The 17,945-nt window shown below is 36.1% G+C and overlaps 1 protein-coding gene and 2 long non-coding RNA genes across 5 annotated transcripts; 1 reads left to right on the top strand and 2 right to left on the bottom strand.

Annotated features, from left to right (window-relative positions):
* Positions 1-562: 562 nt before the first annotated feature.
* Positions 563-4,034, bottom strand: LOC139105325 (uncharacterized). Its single transcript, XR_011546163.1, has 4 exons — positions 3,411-4,034; positions 1,476-3,269; positions 1,259-1,408; positions 563-1,061 (listed from the first exon to the last, which is right to left on the bottom strand). It is a non-coding gene; the product is annotated as an uncharacterized lncRNA (long non-coding RNA).
* Positions 4,035-5,526: 1,492 nt separating this feature from the next.
* Rhogap15b (RhoGAP_ARAP and RA_ARAPs domain-containing protein RhoGAP15B) lies at positions 5,527-12,198 on the bottom strand. Of its 2 annotated transcripts, none has more exons than XM_070661236.1 (12): positions 11,479-12,198; positions 10,283-11,352; positions 9,874-10,032; positions 8,877-9,066; positions 8,275-8,407; positions 7,960-8,199; positions 7,411-7,623; positions 6,924-7,345; positions 6,526-6,765; positions 6,051-6,267; positions 5,934-5,975; positions 5,527-5,795 (listed from the first exon to the last, which is right to left on the bottom strand). In XM_070661236.1, exons 1-12 carry the CDS (start codon positions 12,196-12,198, stop codon positions 5,761-5,763), a joined length of 3,681 nt encoding a protein of 1,226 aa, XP_070517337.1. In that variant the 3' UTR covers positions 5,527-5,760. The 2 variants fall into 2 exon arrangements, with proteins under 2 accessions (XP_070517337.1, XP_070517328.1); XM_070661227.1 differs by having other exon boundaries at positions 6,065-6,267.
* LOC139105311 (uncharacterized) lies at positions 5,713-16,860 on the top strand. Of its 2 annotated transcripts, none has more exons than XR_011546161.1 (10): positions 5,713-5,802; positions 8,884-9,279; positions 9,440-9,614; positions 10,956-11,135; positions 11,704-12,362; positions 12,517-12,712; positions 12,888-13,156; positions 13,635-13,822; positions 15,058-15,259; positions 16,385-16,860. It is a non-coding gene; the product is annotated as an uncharacterized lncRNA (long non-coding RNA). The 2 variants fall into 2 exon arrangements; XR_011546160.1 differs by having other exon boundaries at positions 9,440-9,641.
* Positions 16,861-17,945: the final 1,085 nt, after the last annotated feature.

Raw genomic sequence — 17,945 nt, 5'->3', positions numbered from 1 at the left:
CCCCCTTTTTATTCTCGTCCCTCTCTCCTACTCGCCGCGGAGGACGGAGAAGATCCCTCCTACGACCCTTATCCAGAACCCGCCGTCGCCCTTCGTCGGCGACGCGAGCGGAGTCGACGGAGTATCCAATTCGCCCCGCGACCCGACTCGTCGGGAAAATCCTCGTGCAAATACGTTAGCAACTGCTGGCTTTGCCTATGTAAACATCCTCCTTCCTCTCCCGGACACCGCGTATGGAAATCAGACCGCCGAATTTGATACCGCGAATTTCCATACGCGGAAGGAAGCACCCTTGCTTCGGTATCAAATTTTTTTTCATCCCGCGCGGTTGGGCTGCCGCTTAATATTGCCAAAAATCGGTAGACCGAAGTTGCAAAAATGTCGTCGGTTAAATAATTTTTGTTGCGTCAAAAAATTCGCAATTTGCTGCCTAATCCGTTGTCTAATCCGTCAAATTACTATGCACTCCGTTATTATGCAGTCGACTCGGTCGCACCCTTTGTTTGCACAATCGCGATCAGCAAGATGTCGCTGGGCGAGCGCAGAAGTGCAAATAATAAACTGTCAAACAGCCGTCACTGACTGACCGAAGTAACAAAGGCGGATTGACGGGAAACGAACGCGAGCCAAACCGACCTCCCATGAGAGGCGTTTTAAATTGATCAAAGTGTTCAATACATCGATTATAATTATATGTAAAGCATTTAGGGATCGTTAGTTTGCACACATATATATACATATTTTTTTTAACGAAGATCGAAACAAATGTGCGAGTAAAAGATTATTAAATATTATGCTGCAAATTGCCACGTTACTGTCGCACAATATTATTTTACTAATTATGTATGAATTCATTATCATTGATTATAATGTATTATGTGTGATTAATAATAATACGTCACTGGTCGTAAATTAATGTTCTGCATCGACCCGGTAATCCAGTGCGTTTGAATTCCGTATTTGATTTCCGCTCCCTTTAAGATGAGCAATTCCAGAAGTAATATGTAATCAACACCGAAGCCATTATTGCAATCCAGAGGATGAAATCGCGTAGCAGCAATCTAAAAAAATTAATGAAAAAACGTAGATAATTTCCATTTCATAACGCTTTACTAGAATGAGTTTTCTAACGATGGCAAGTGTATGAAGGCACGCGCGCGATCGTCGTGATAAATATCTCGTCGCAAAGTATCACACGTGCGCGCGTTAAATATTTTAATCAATGTAAACTATACAGCGTTATTTAATCAGTACTCACGATACATTGGCAGGAAAAATAACCGGTCGTAGTCTCGCGTTATTCTTCTTTTTCACATTTTCTTCTCCATGTTTTTTATTTATTTATTTTTTTTAAAGCTGTCGCGATTGCACTTAATTTCATACACGTTGAGGTAATTGCGAGTTTTTTCTGTAATTATTGATAATCCATAAAAATTTGTATCTTTTCAAAGTATAAATAAGATCATGTTACTTACAAAATATGAACACATCGGGAATGAATGCCATCGATAAAATAATTGCGCCAGAGCTTAATGACCAGGTGGAAATACTGTCGCGTGAGAACTGCGACGCGAAGTGCCTAATCGCCTAATAAATGACGGAAGGAGAATACGTGGTCGAAAGATACGTGTCCAGATTGACATGTCGATCATAACGAGTAGGCCATTATGGATTATTGGGGTCACGCGCATTTGATGCCATCCTCGATTACGATTGTATATGATTGGCAATAAACTGTCAGCCGCTCTCGGCACAACCGACAGCCTCATCGTTGATCGATCGACTCAGCTCGGACACTTTCAGAAGTCATTTCACTTCTCTCTTTTATTCGCCGGAGACGCGAGAGAGCGTGAGAAATTACAGGGGAGTAAAGTCGCGATTATCCATCCCCGTGATTATACATCAAGAATTGACTCTCCGATCCGGGCACCTATAAATATTTATGCGTTATTTTATTTCAAGGTATTGCTAGGCGAGACACATAAATCTATTTCTAGCGTTTGCATATATGAAATCAACTCCGTGTGAATACAATCTCAAATTTATGCGATAACAATTTTTAATTTTCTGAAAAATTAAATTCTTAGGCCCACTTCGGGCTCTATTTGGTTCAAGTTAGACTTTATCATGTAAGTATTATATGCTGCCATCTAAACACGGCCTACAATACTAAGTAGACTATGTCCTTAAAACAATCAAATATGTTTTACAAAAATCAATTAATTTTTTAACTAAAGTGTCACGTAACATTAATATAAATATCTGTACTATTAATCCTAAATTTTAAATAATATTAATATTATTTCGTGCGCCGACGGGTTTACCGGTTCCTACTATCTTTTATTAATCGATACCGTATCCTCGCGACTATCACACACCGTTTGAGTGGCATAAATCTCTTTGTCTCTACAAATTGAAATGGCCGCGAGCGGTTTCGCTCCGACGAAATAACTCAGGAGAATTCCGGAGTCGATGACCAATTTTCCCAAACCCGTCGTTCGGTCCGGGGGCCCTCCTTACTCGCCGGGTGCTTGCCGGTGAGCACCCGGATTATTTATATCGCAGCATGCACTTCTATACCACGGATCAACGTCTTTCGTCGTTCGTTTCTTGCGCGAGACGAGACGAGGACAGGTACAAATCTACAGGAGGACGTTTCCCGAGCGTGCTTATCCCTCTGACCCCGCGGCATTAATAACATTTCACGAGGTCTCTCCTCGAATTCCTCGCGCTCTTTCCTCTCCTTCGTGCGGCCCTCACAGCGCCGCGAGGACCCCCCGTCGAAGAGATCGCGTCACTGACGTGTACCCTTCGCGCGGCGATCCTGATGGATACGCGGGATTCGATGGGAACAAAAGGATGTTGGTTTAACGTGGAAGGCGTGTTTGTTGTTTTGATGAGGTATAATAGGATGGATCCCGGGTGTTGATGCATAGCGCGTAGCGGGGTGCCGCGGGCCTCGGCCAGGCCCCCGCACGTCGAGACCCCCGTAGACAGCGGCCGCAACACGTCCATCACATGTCACGGTTATGTATTTAGACATATCTCACTATCATCTTACATATCTCCTTTCTCTTTCTCTCTCAGCTACTCCGCGCATCCTGCATCCTTGAACCCACCTTCTCCCTCACCCACCGACTCTTCGTCGTCGCACAACCGTTCTGTCTCATGTTAATCAGGATTTTGTCCCGCGGAGAGAATTCATCCTCAAAGAATCGGTTTTGTCAAAAAGACACGGTTTGAAGTAAGGATGTTCTTCGGTGGAGAACCTGGAATGCGATAATTTAAATTGCGCAAACAAAGCGCCGATGCATTTTGACGCATTGCCAATCCGGTGGCGGTCTAACTAAACAATGATATATGGAAGATAAATAAAGCGTTATTCGCAATTAATTGTGACAAAAACTCACACATTCACATTTGCTTTCCAATCGCTCGTCCAGCCTGCTCTCTTTCATCACTCATTTCTTCAACTCTCTGTCCAATTTGTTACGTCGGTATTCTCGTCTATTTCGTCCGACGATTCATTAATCGATCTCGTAACAATCTCGTTTTCCCCTCCACTCTTTGCCGCCGTACAATCCTCTTCTTCGCCACTGCGCTCTTCCTTGTTGGTCCTCATTGGCCCCAGTCGAGCTCCGCGTATCGTTCATCCAGGCCTATATTTCAACATTAATTTCCCGGATGGTGATACATCGTTCGCATCAACCTGGCCTCGTATCAGCCCGGAGCTCATCATCATCCGCATCCCCTTTTTGCTCTGTCCCGCTGTCGCGCGCGCGAGCAAGGTTTCTCTCCTCTTTTTTTCCTCATCTTCAGGAGCGAATGACGAGTTCTCGCGTGCGCTCGAAACTAATAACCTTAGAAAACTTCCTGTAAAAACATAATCAATCAAATTTTTTTTTTTAGAACTAAAAACACGACGTAGCAAACTGCACCGTGTAATTTTAAACAGTTGCGACGCATTCTTATTTAACAGGATTATTTAACAAACGTAAAATCCATTATGTTTTACATGTATCCGACCCTGTCTTTACCTCTTGCTTTTTTTTTTTTTTTTTTTTTTTTTTGAATAATCACGCACTCGCCACAGCGACCCTCTCGATTGCCGGTCGTTAATATCGGCCGCCAGGTAGTCTCTGTCGATTGAATTTTTTACTGATGGCCACCGCGGAAGCTATGGTTCGGACCGGTATCTCCTCCGTACCATTGCTTCTTAAGAGTAACTAATGTCCGCCTTAAACGCCCGTCATTCGTCATCGGAGCTACGGTGCCAATACGATCCGACAGGAAATGGGACAGTATGACCGCGGTGAGATTCCTCCTCCGAAGATTGCGCGAAATGTGCGGCACTGACGATACTCCCCGTCGTTATCTCAATGATATCCGCGTCCGTTAAACGATTCGCAATTTATAGACAAATGCGGCTGCGAACGATCTTTGACACCGATTTTAGTTTTGAGGAAATCCTGAAGCCGTCGGCGAACTTGTACGGCATTCTAATTTTTCTTACTGTCGTACCGACGCTGCTATACCGACGCCGTGTAAGTTCACCGACGGCTTTACACATAAATACGAACCAGAGAATACTATCCGCCTCGCTTTCTGATTCTCTCTGATACAATTTACCTCTGTAACTACATTTTCGAGTCATCTAACTCATTCATCGAGTCAGACACCGGCTAACTAGATGTTTTTTGGTTAGGTGAAAGTTCCGACCTCTGAATCAGAGGCTCTGATCGCTCTGACGTACTACCTCTCTCTGAACACTGCGCTGCCAACTACGTAAAAATGAAGTCGTCTCTAGGATATCCCTAAAACCGCTTGCAATTAGAGGATTAGAATTAAGCGATTGGCAAACATGATCGACGGCGTGCAGCAGTTACAGGCCACAGCACTTCGTGTAAGTACACGTACTTGAATTTTTTCAACAATTTTTGGCTTGTCTTGATCTCTTGCTTTTTCGTCGAATTTTTAGTAAAATTTATGAAGGTTTGTACTGTAACGTTAATTTGTACACGACTTTCGTCGCATTTTGCATAGTGCAAGCTATTCTTATGTTTTTCAAGTTGAAGAATATTATCAACTGCATGAAATGGATTTTAAATAAATTTCAATTTCAGTCATTGTGCTATTGTTAGCGACTTTTCTTCATTTTCCGATTTAATGTAAAAATCTGCGTTTTATATTTTATTTTGATATTTATTTATACTTTACACGAACTATGTTAGAAATATGTATAACAATTGTGATTGCAATGCAAAATAATATATGTCCAAACTGACAAAATTACATTACAGAATATATCTTTTATATTAAAAATAAGTTAAACAATATTTTATAATCTATTTCATTAACTTTTTTGTTAATTTTCTTTTTCTGAATGGCATAAATTGCATCATAATTTGTTGAAGACTACATTATTATCCTGTTAATTATAACAGCAGATTTTCACAGTATTTCTAATCACGTTTCTACTTAAGATACTATGTTTTAAAAAATTAAAAAATCATAAGTTATAAAATGTACAACTAATCAGTTCTTTCATTTGATACTGTACACATATTTATATTTATCTTAACATGATTTCTAGAAAAGAAAATATCACTTATTAATCACTTTGGAGGCACTAAGTGGGTTAATTGATTTTTATTGGTCATGGATCCATAAGATTCAGCGCAGAAGCTCTGAGATTTAATTGGTACTCTCCAAAAAGCATAGCTGCTAACCATCTGTATTGTTCATCTTTGGATGTGCCTGCTAAAATATTTCCAAAATATGGGCTGTCTTTACATCTGAAAGGTAATTAAACTTCAGTTACATACATCATGGCAAAAATGTATTTTTAATTAAATTTATGAATATTTGTTTCACTGAACTATATGCAAAGAGGCAAGTTTATTATTTGTTAACAAGATTAGTAATATTTTTACCTTGTTGGTTTTTTATTTTTTGTAATAAATGTGATTGACCAACTGTAAGAAAAGCAGATAGTTTAATAAGTTTTTTTTTATTTTTAATTAAATTATAATATATAACATGTTATATACATATGTATATATACCCCATCTGTGGATTGCGTTTAGGTTCATGTCCCAGATACCAAATAATATCTTCTATCTTCCATTCATGAAATTTCACAGAATATACTTTATCTTTGTAACAACAGAGTTTTGCTTGACTAAATTCAAAGAGATAACTCTTCAAGTTCTTTGTTTTGGTATCTGCAAACTTTAATTCTCCAGAGATTGTCATAGGCGGCTTTACCTGCATAAAAAAAAATAAAGAGTGAAATAGAAAGAAAGTGGGAAAAGAAACATAATTAATTTCAATTGGACTATATCCTGTTTCTGCTGTGCATGCGGGTCGCGTTTTTTCTTATTTGTCTGTCACGCGATTTGATTCATGTAGAAACATAAAATAATTTTTATATGTTTAGACTCTAGGCTGTGTTAACAGTAAATTTTATCAGGATACATCAGGCACTTTGTATTGATCTTTTCTATTTTTTTTTAATAAACTTACCAAAGGCACAATATCCTTATATAGTCGGTCTTTCCTGAGGACAAGAACATTATCTTTTCTGTCATCTGACTCCCAGTATCCCCATCTTGCCACTGTTTCCAAGACACGTTCACTGTGGTGTAATGGTCGTTCCAACATGCCAGACAAGGTATATTCTTCTAGACACAACTCGTGAGATGGTAGGTTAGCTTTCTCAGCAAGCTCTCGACACACGTCGAATGCAGTTTTTTGAGGCCCGATCTAAGTAATTGATTAATTAATTGAAATTAAACATCAGATTATATTGCAGATAAATTTCATTTATTAGTTTTGTAACTTAAAAGTACTTTTAGGTTATAAATTAGGTAATATATTACTCATTGCAAAATTGTTCACTGATATCAGAGAAAGATTCTTACAGTGACGTTCACACACTCTCCATTTGGTGACAAGATATATATCCAAATTTTAAGATCTCCTGAGGGCGCGCCTCGCAATCCATTATTAGACACGTGATGTTTTTCCAGAATCTCTAGCATCTTCGCCTCCTTAGCTAGGTCTGCTGATGATAACTGATAAAGTTTCGGATATAATCTGATAAGATCACCAACGACTTTGGTTTCCGTTCGATTCCATTCTTCAGCACTGTTTTCGCCAGCGTGCATTAACGTTGGACCCCAAACTGCTGAAAGGTTTTCAACAGTCATCAAATTCCTCGCACTTTGTTGACTAAGACCGTGAAGGTGCGCTAAGATTCGGCGAAGCGTCGCTGATGTTATAGAATTCAAAGTAGATAATAATTTTCGATAAGTTGCCACTCTATTTTCTTCGCTTGTTGATTCTACAGAAAGAAGAGTAAATTTCTTAATATCTTATACAATTATCAAAATTTCATTATTCTGTTACCTGAGGCAAGGCAAAGTCGGTCATGTATATTAGGAGGAAACAACGGATTTGGTAAATCTCGAAGAAATCTTCTAAGAACCGTAGCAACATCATGTTCTGTGTATAAATTTCGTGTTATTTGTGTGGCCCATGCATCACGTCTGAAAGCTTGTAATAGTTTTACTACGGCACTACTCGAGCCACTGCGACGATAAATGCCTTCTGTCATCATACCTGAAAGATAACATTTTATAAGATGTTTAGTGAAGCTTAATCACATAACATTTTAACTATGTCATTATTAAAAAAAAATAGCGATAAGATAAATTCAAATTTTATTATAATAATATATTTTGTAGTATGTAATTGATTATATAACGGAGAGATAATAATTATATATTAAGAAACGAGTTAAAAATGTGAAAATTATTTTTTTTATAAATTATTTTTAGGATAGTCATTCGTGAAAACTGAGAAAATAATGACAGTCAATTATAAATGTTATCAAACGCATATATAACTATGAAGTTATTTTCATTCGACCATACAAAATGATGATTCATTAATCACCATGAGCATAGATGAAGTTGACGCATTTTTCTAAGATGACGGGCACGTTGTCCTGCGTAATCTGTTGCTGGTCTAAAGCAGGGCCGCAGTTTGTAGCTGCTTGGTACAGCGCATGTCGCCAACCAGTCGCTTCAGGGGTTCCTGACGTGGCAATGTGTAGGGCACCATTACCTCCAGCATCCGCAACTACTACTGGAACGATTCCGTTTCCAGAAATCGGTCCTTCTTGATCTCGTAATACTGCAATGTCACAGTGTTACATCTCATTTGTAATAACTTAAATTACAATATTTTAAATTTTTATTTACAACTTACCGATGCAGCGCGCTTTTCGCAAATCCAAGGATTCAAAATTCACGCCGAGTGTTGATTCCAAAGATTTCGTATAAATTAACGTCCTTTCTTGTAAAAGAACCCAAGCTGGAAACCAGATACCTGTTATACCTTCCTAAAAAAATACAAAAAAACGACAATTGTACAAAATAATATAAAAATAGTTACGTTTTTTTTTTTTTTTTTTAAAAGAAAAATGTGAGAATATTACGGTAACAATGGAAACGTAAAATATTCAGCATTAACGTTTGTGAAACTGTAAAGAAAGAATTTGCATATCAAAGCATATAGGTTGCAGCTTTCACAAGCCTAAGCATTTTAGCGGTGAATAATAAGACATTGATATTCTAAAATATCTGTGTATGAAAAACATACATAAAATTTAACGTACCTTATTAAAACAACTGAGGAAGGCTTGCAATTTATAATAATAGATCAATATAAAATTGTAACAATAAATACGATTAATTTTTAATGACTAATCAAAAATTTTACAGATACATTTATTATTTATTATTTTATTAATTTATTGCTCTTTTATTTAAAAGCTTTGATTTTATTACATTGTTTTGTTTTATATGTACCTTTAAGTAAGCCCAACCTGCTCTGGTGAATTCGGCGGTGTACTTCGTGGGAAAGATCGGCGTAGTCGCCTCGAGGATTCTCTGAGCCCAGATACGTCTTTCAGCGATACCTTTTGCATAGAAAATGTGCACGCTCGGTCTACCTGAGCCACTAATCGCTATGCATTGCACTGTCTCACCGTCCATGGTCCTGCACACATTTCGAAATGTCTCCATCAAGTAATTACGAGTGACCAGCTGATGAGCTAACTACATATGGCGTTCCAATCATATGATGAGTCAAAAGGAAGTAAAGATATGTAGCGTTAAATACTGATTAGCTACATACGAGGCGAAGAAAATTGCACATTTATGAGAATCATATTGTTACATCAAGACTTGATCATTTTCCAGAGGAAAGCAGGTAAAGAACTTGTCATCCCATTTATGTACGATATAATACGCAAATTAAAATATTTTATATATTACATAGTTATAAATTATTCTTAAAAAAATTTTTTAATATATGTATAATAATTAAATTATGTATTTAATATATAACATTATAATGTAATTATTATCAGATTAACATATCAAGAAACGATGCTCTCTCAAGAAATCCTTTTCTTCTCGTTTAACAAAGAAGACCTTGAGATATCTCGTGTGGAATAGAAAGAGAGCGCATTATAAGCTTGGGGGGGAATGTCTGTCCGGCGTTAATACTTGAAGTCGGAGTTGGACGTAAATGTACTGACACGAGTGAGTCACTTTATTATTCGAATAATGGTAAGCTACTGAATTTCAATTAAAATAATATTTTTTTGCATGCATATCAAAAAAAAATTAGAAAGATAAATCTGGTTGCTCTAAACAATAAATAGATTTGTTTATAATGGATAATTTTATTTTAATAAATTAAATAAAATAATTTGGGATAACAATGGAATAAAACAAATTTTTAGAAAAATGTGCAAAGAAATCGTAAAAATTACATAGTACAATAAAATAATAGACTCACTTAACATCCTGAAGAAGATGAATACTGTATACTGTATCTAATTCCACGACCTCTTTCAACGTAGTCATGCTCTTGTCGTTGTAGAACGATAATTTTCGATCAAGTAATACTGCCATTCTCGGTACGAGGTCCTTGGTCCTCTCGATGCCCATTCCAGGCCTCCATAGAAAATAACAATATTTCTAATTAATATTTCAATCAATATGCCCGTACAATTTAAGATTATTTCTAACCATTAAAGTTCATTGCACTTCAATTTTAAAATGCTTTATAATTAAAAGATTGCAATCTTTTCGTAGACTAAAAACAAATTAATCAAATACGGTGATATATTAGCTCTGTAAAAATAATTTTTGGATTAGAGGCTCAAAAGTTTCGCATATATTCATGTTCATATATTTTCTTTTACCTATACACTATTCCCCTGTGTGTGACCGGATTGTGTGGAGCATTCACCTTCGGCCTCTCCATTCGATGTGACCTCGAGCCAGACTCACCAATGTGCTCGCGAGTCCTGGATAATAATTTACTTCCACTCTTTACGAAACTGATCACATTAGGCTTAATAGCATGTACTGTAGATTCTTGTCCCAGTTTTTTTAATTTTTGTATTACGCCCACTTTGCGATCCTCGGCAAGTTTCGGCGTCACTGACAAAGGATTAATAACACTCTCTTCGTCATTATTGGCAAGTGTCGTTGTTGTTATACCTGTACTCGCATTTGGTTGAGGAAGTGGAGGACCCTTCATGGAAGGTTTCCTTGGAGGAACAGCGGGCTGTTTTTTAGTTACCAAATGCGCCAGCTTTGGCAAGAGAGGCGGATTTTTACCCAAAACTTGAACCTTGTCGGGTTGCTCTACACCTTCCGCCACGTCATATTCGTTCTTGGGAAGAGAATCATATCTCTTTGGTGGTTCCGGAGGTGTCAAATTAATGCTAGGAGTTAAGTCTTCGTCATCCTGCTCCTCTTCAGCATTCTCACGAAATTCTGTACTGTCGGCGCTATCATTAGTAGCTAACAAAGTCTCCAACAGCATCAAATCATTGTTCTCGTAATTACTGTAAACATTTTCATTTTCAGATGTTTTTGCAAACGGGTCGAATTCAAAAAGTACAGACTTGCTGCTTTGGAATCTGGTGTCCGAACGAACTGTCGTTGGTTGTTGTCGACAATCAACTTTCGGTGGCGACAAGTTCTCGTAGAGAGAGTTTTGGATGGAAGCCTGACTCTCGAAAGACGCACAAGAAGTTCTATCTATTGGTAACATTTTTTTTTCCAAGATTTTCTCTAAGCTTTCTTCTTCTACACTGAATATTCTATCCACCTCGTCGACATTCTCAACTTTTGTGCCTGGTGTTGCATCGTAGAAAGTCCAAGAATCAGATCTCGACAGCCTTTTAATAGAGTTTTCAGACTTGTCAAGCGACATATTTACATTAACATCAGACAAATTTAAACTTTGATCAGAATCACTAGCCTGTAAAGAAGAAAGATTAAAAAAAAAAATTTTCTGTATTTATTTAATCTAATGTAATAATATCGACAACATTTTTGTATAGAATTAAAAAAAAAGAGAATAAAAAAATAATTAAGGAGATTTTACCTGATTCCGCGTAAAGCTGACGTTGTTGAAGTCGGGAAAATCTCGTTCGATCTTGTCGGATACCGTAGAACTGAGTGTGTCATATTGACCGCTACTTCCCGAAGTGACGGATTGTAATTCGTCGTAAATAGATTCATCCGGAAGTGGAGGTGGTGGATAAACTGGAGGCGGCGGGCTGTGTCTGCCATCGGTGGATAAATCCTCCTCATTCTTCATACTTTTCAGATTGCTACTCAGAGGACTGTAAAATGAGATGCTACTGAAGATGTTGTCTGCCGGCATGGATACGCATCTGTTCTCCTCAACTGGATCTTTAAGCTTTTTCTGGACACCTTGATCGACCACGTCGTCCTGATTCAAAGACGACAGTCTCCGAGTCAATAGATTTTTTACCGATTTCTCCAGCCGAATGCTGGCGTTCCGCGTGCTGGAGATAACGGCACGTCCCTTTACTGTCATCTTCTCCGAGATCTCATCCTTCAATTGACGTGAGCTCGTACTGAGATTACGAAAGAACTCGTGGTTGCCACGAGTATTCTCATTGGTGGTACTGCTATTTGACTTCAAATCGTCACTCTTTTCAGAGTGGCCGGATTCACTGGTCGGACTACTGGAATGAGTCGATGGCAAGGTAGTCGTTGGCAAGAGTCTTCGAGGTGCCGGTATCGGTTTGCTCTCAGTCACTACTGATCGTGGCTTTGGTACTGGCTTCACCTCCATCACGCAGATTAATCCTCCGCTGCGTAATATCACTCCAGTAAAATAAATCTACGATATGTTAACCCATTGGTCCTGACACAAGAACACTTCTCTGACTCTTTGCCACTCAAATTAATGCAAACTTGGATTGAAAACTTTTTCCTTGCACTTTATCTGGATTACCTGTACGTATTAAAAATATAATAATAATTAAATTAATAACTGATTTAATAGTATTAAAAACAGGTATTTGTATAAAAAAAAAAAGCTATATTTGTATCTCAATTGAAAAGCGCTTGTGGCTTAATTAACCGAGTCTCGCCTATTTTTTATTTTCAGAACTAATCAAATTGTTATTTTCCTGTACTGAGCGCGCGATAAAATAAATGAGCGACGCAAACAGAAAGGAAATTGCGAATTGTCCCAGGGTGAATCATCGTTCCGAAAGCCGATACCGACGCCCATAGTTTCCGGCATATTTCAACTGACTAACGAGTGAATATCACATCCATCGTTCCATATCAGTACTTTAACTGTACGTCAGACAGTATTATCTCATTTTACTTATTATCTTATAATTGTACTTAAAATAATCTGTTAATTAAAAACGGAAAAGACATTTTTCAACAATAGATTGTCCAAGAAACTTAAAGTTAAATTAATCTAGAAACCAAAGATTTTATTACATATTCTATTTATTCTTTTTTTAGACTATTACGAATTATCTTTCTTAAAGAAAGAAGAAAAATAACCACGCAGAGCAATGAGATGTGAAGATAAATCTTTGAAATAAAGAAGTGTCTGTGACGTGCTAGTTCCAACGAAAATTATGATTCACGATTAAACCACGATTATCATACCAGCTTCTCGTCCGTGGTATAAATGATAAGTGACTTCTTATCTTCTAACATGTCAAATCTTCATCAAGATAAGAATAACTTTTGAAGTAGATCAGTGTTGCAACGGAAGATTGATTAAGGTAACAAGTCTTGATGACACTTTATATCCGAAACGCCTTTCAATATAATTTAATAAATATTAAAAATGCTTTAATTAACTGGCATTATGTTACAAATGTTAAGATTGTGACAGTTTTTTTATATGATAAATTATTTAATTACGCAAATATTATTTGTAAGATATAATTTAGTTTATTTGCGATACATAACTCATTATAAAACATGTAGAAAGTGTTGCATTGACGTGTAATTAAAGACGCATCATGTGAGTTTCACAGCGCGTCACCGATAGTTTGCATACATTGTCATTAATTATTCTGTATGTCAAAAACACCTGTGGAAGTCTAGTTTCATACACGAGACATGAGAAAAAGTTAGCGTTTCTGCGCATACAAATTAATAAACCTATCTTAACAGATGTAATAAAATTTTCAAAATCATTGAACATGTATGGCACGTAGTATTATACGATTAAAAATTATATTTTCTTTTTTTTAGAACGGTACTTAATTGGAAATTGCGGAAATTACGAATTCCGTTTGTTCGTCCGCTAGTGAAGAAACGGAAAATAGAGAGGTCATGAAACCTACCTCGTAGTTGTCACCGTCACGGTACTGGTCGTCCCTTCCTGCAGCTCTTTTTTTTTTTCTTAAATGGTTAAAATTCACTGCTCCAGTTTTCTCACAGTGAGTTCACTATTTAAAATCACAGCATTTATATTTTTTTTTCTCATTTGAACGAGAGTTTCTTCGAACTACAGCTACTCAAGTTCGCGTCTATTTTCCAATCGTTCATTTGTATTCCGTTCACTCTCTGGGTACAATATTTTTTTTCATTAGCATATGACTCATTATTCTTATACTAGCCGGTATATAATTACATACACTATCTGTATAATTTTTCACGTTTGTATTTATGCAAATTCCATGCATTTACACGAATGAATCATGAAAAGTAAAGAAAATTTTTTAAACTTTTTGTTATTTTGTAAATAAGAATATTTTTTTTTTTAATACAAAAATTTGATAAAAATTAACGTTACTTATTATTGCTTTAAAATATGTCGAATAAAATACACCGTTTTAAAATTACAATTTTATGAACTTCAGGTCAAAACGAGTTTTTTAAACGAGAAATATGGGCCTAGTACGTATTGGCTGAGAAAACATTTAACGAGTTAAAGAGACACTTTGCGCGCGCGGCAACAAGCGGAGAAAGACGCGCGCGTATGCTCCAACACGCACACACATTGTCGATCACAGACACACGAACACAATAAGCGAACTGTAGTTTTCACAGTTTGTGAGCGCGAGCCTGCTCCTTTCTCCTCGTGGAGCTCGATGTTTCGGAGTATATTTTTAGAATGCTCAAGCTGCAAAATGCTGGATCGCGTTTTACCAAATGCAAATTTGATTTTTGCGTAGCACTATCAACGTTTGCGTACGTGAAAGGTAAAGGCGACGTGAAAAACGATAAGATAAAAAAAGTCGAACAACGCGTCATTCCCCACTCGACGGCACAGCCCGCACAGCTCGTGCCTATGCACTGACGCGGCCTCTACTATCTCAACTATCCGTAGCCTCCACTGCTTCTCTTGTCTGTGGTCGAAAGAGACTCAGAGAAGGGGAGCAGGCCAACGCCATCGTAGACACCAATTGCAACGGTTGCCAATGCAACTGCACACGGAATGTGTTATTCATTTTCTGGCTAAACTGTTCGTGAAGTCATACAACGCAGTATGCAAAAATGTACTAATTAATAAAATGATTGTAAAAGATTTTTAAATTTAAAATCTCACATTGAAAGTCGTACAAATTAATAAAATTTTTTTTTAGTCTTGCAGTAAATTTTTTTCTTATGTTATAGTTATGCGATAAAAAAAATATTTAATTTGCTACTCGATATTATTTTATTTTTACAGAATGAATGTAACTTATCAGTCCAATAACAAAATGAATGTCAAGGAAAACTGAAGCAAAAGAGAACGGCAAAAACGTCACAAGACAATATAGAGATTTAGTGATGGACAAGGAAATATTATTCTATGAAGAATATTTTAATGAAACCTTTATTAAGATTTTTATCATGCCAAAGACAAATGACGACCTTGGCTATACAAACAGGTAAACGTTTTCCCTGCAAGAGTCCTCCATGCAGGTGCAAACTATACAATATATCGCTATATAAAATTTTCAGATTATTATTTCAAAAGCACAACTAAATTATACCGAATTATAATAGATACAATGTCACAGAACAGAATGTAAAGCAAATACTTATCTATGTTTAAATAAAAAAAATTTTTTTTTAATTATAAAATTATAATTGCTTATAAAAATATACGTTCTATTTTTTTTTTTTTTTTTTTGTATCATAATTATGCGCCATGAGTTTATAATATCATTGTCATTCTAACGATGGTTTGTTAGTTTATTTAATTTAATTAATGAAATTTTAGTATGTATTATTTAAACGTAGCACTATCAATTGCACCTGCACTATTGAGTGACTTGCATGGGTTTCTCTACTATCTTAAATCACAATGGTGACGACAAGTTTAACTATTTATTTGTTAATTAGTTCCTTAAGATCATTACATATAAGCAGGTACATCCGCACGCATGCACACACATTTCAACAGTCGTATACATAAAAACGCGTGACGAAACAATTCGATGTTCTAGAAGAGTAACCGATAGTAAAATTGTTTCTCGTAATTTATGTTTTAATTATCAAAATTATTTTGGTCATAGAACAAATAAAGAGAAATAAAACAAGATTAAATAAAAAGAAAATTAATATAATAATTTCACAAAGTTAATGGAATTTACTTTTGAGACCATCATCATTCATTATCACACGTAAAAGTTATAATTCCCGCAGAGCGACTCGCTTTTATTATATAATTCCCCTTACCGTCATAAGATTAATTTACCGCGATCGATTCAAGTCGATCACGTAAACCCGTAAAATGTACCTACGTTTTCGGCGTCACGCCGAATGCTTAGGTCATAAAATCGTAAAAAAATATTCAAGCGCGAGTTCGTAGACGAGTATTTGATGTATAATGCCTCTGATTTTCTTGCCTTCTTTTTTTCTGGAGGCAAAAATTGGAACGCGCGTTTACTTTCGTATACTTTACAGAAAAGAGTGAGATCGCTCGCGGTGTCTCGAGTCGAAATCGTGAATGCGTGCGTTGCGTAGTAGCTGCATAATGTTTTTTTTTCTTTTTTTTTCTTTTTATAAAGAGGAACGATCGACGGAATATCTACTATTATGTTGGAACACAGAGAGACAATCGTTAATTAATGCGACCAGCCCTCAGCCGATAACGCAACTTTGTGTAAGATGCTTATGACGGAAATCAATGAAAGTGTGATCGTGTTTCTACATTTATACATATATTTTTGGAATGCCTATGGATGATCAAATTACATCATATAATTAGGTAACTTTCAATTAATTGAGCAATGATTTCCTTCGCTTATTTTTGTAATATAAGACAATTGGTCCATATACAACAAAAACACATTTTTGTTTTGTAATTCAACATGCTTCTGAACCTCTTAATTAAGATAAAGATACAATAAAAAGATATCTTGCGAAACTTATCGGGTAAGGGCTGAGATAAATGATTAAATCTCTTCTCTTCGCTTTTATCCAAATTAATAATTGCTTTTCGACACCCCGTACCAATCTATATTGCAAATAAAAAAATAGTCGGTTTCTACTAAAGACTTTAATTATAATAATAAATATTTATAGAGAAAATAATAGCAAATTTTTAAGTTATCAAATTTATGAAATGTAGCTCTCAACTCTGTAATTTATATTATTACAGATATTATTATTCTCAGCATAGGCGGAAGCAAATTGAAAACTTAATATTATGTATATCTTAATAAGATGATTTTAATAATTAACCCAATGACGTGGCGACGGATACGAGGCATCGTGAATCTGCCATGTAATTTGAAATCGTTTACAATTGCAACATGTGATTTGAGAGCATAGGATAAAGAGACAGAGAGAGAGAGAGAGAGATAGAGAGAAAGACAATGACATAGAAAGTTTAAGAGATTAATCCGAGGAAAAAATCTTTAGGCACACTCACACACATACACGTACATTTATATAATTATATATTTGTGTGTATATATTATGCGTAGAGCGCAAGAGTCTTTATTTTTTGGCAAGCAAAACGCGGATTCGCACTTTTATTCGAAATTCTTGTCGGGATCAGCAAGGGTGACATGATTTGTTCGTTTTTTTTTAATTCTTTGCGCTTAAGCGTTATTTGTAAGAAAGAAAAATTGAGTAAAGACATATATAAATGTAAACGTCTTGGTTCTATATTTTTTCATAATTCAAATAATTATTAATATTTATCTTTGTTACAGAATATTATTTATGTTCCCAGTGTTATCTTGGAAACGTAAAATTTAATATGAGAAGTAGTGACACCAAAAATAATGGAATTAGCGCAAAGAATTAATCTAAAAAATTACATATCTATTTTCATCTTAATTTCGATTAGATCTCGACAATGTCGATTTTCTAATCGTTTTGTACTCGTTCAGCCGATCAATATTTTGCAAAAAAGATGTTATAATGCGAATATTCAGATCACCCTCGTAGCCATCATCATTCAGAATACGGACTCTCAAAATTGCTTATTTTTTTTTTTCTTTTTTTTTTGTTCTTCGTACGTTTTCGCGCAGTGTTAATTAATTATAATGTAATTGTTATGTCATAATTTAATAGCAAATATATTATCACATTTAGATTGTATTAATTTTTAAGATAACC

Source organism: Cardiocondyla obscurior, linkage group LG01, assembly GCF_019399895.1.
Source record: "Cardiocondyla obscurior isolate alpha-2009 linkage group LG01, Cobs3.1, whole genome shotgun sequence".
NCBI classification, from domain to species: Eukaryota; Metazoa; Arthropoda; class Insecta; order Hymenoptera; family Formicidae; genus Cardiocondyla; species Cardiocondyla obscurior.
This window is presented reverse-complemented; position numbering and strand designations above follow the sequence as displayed.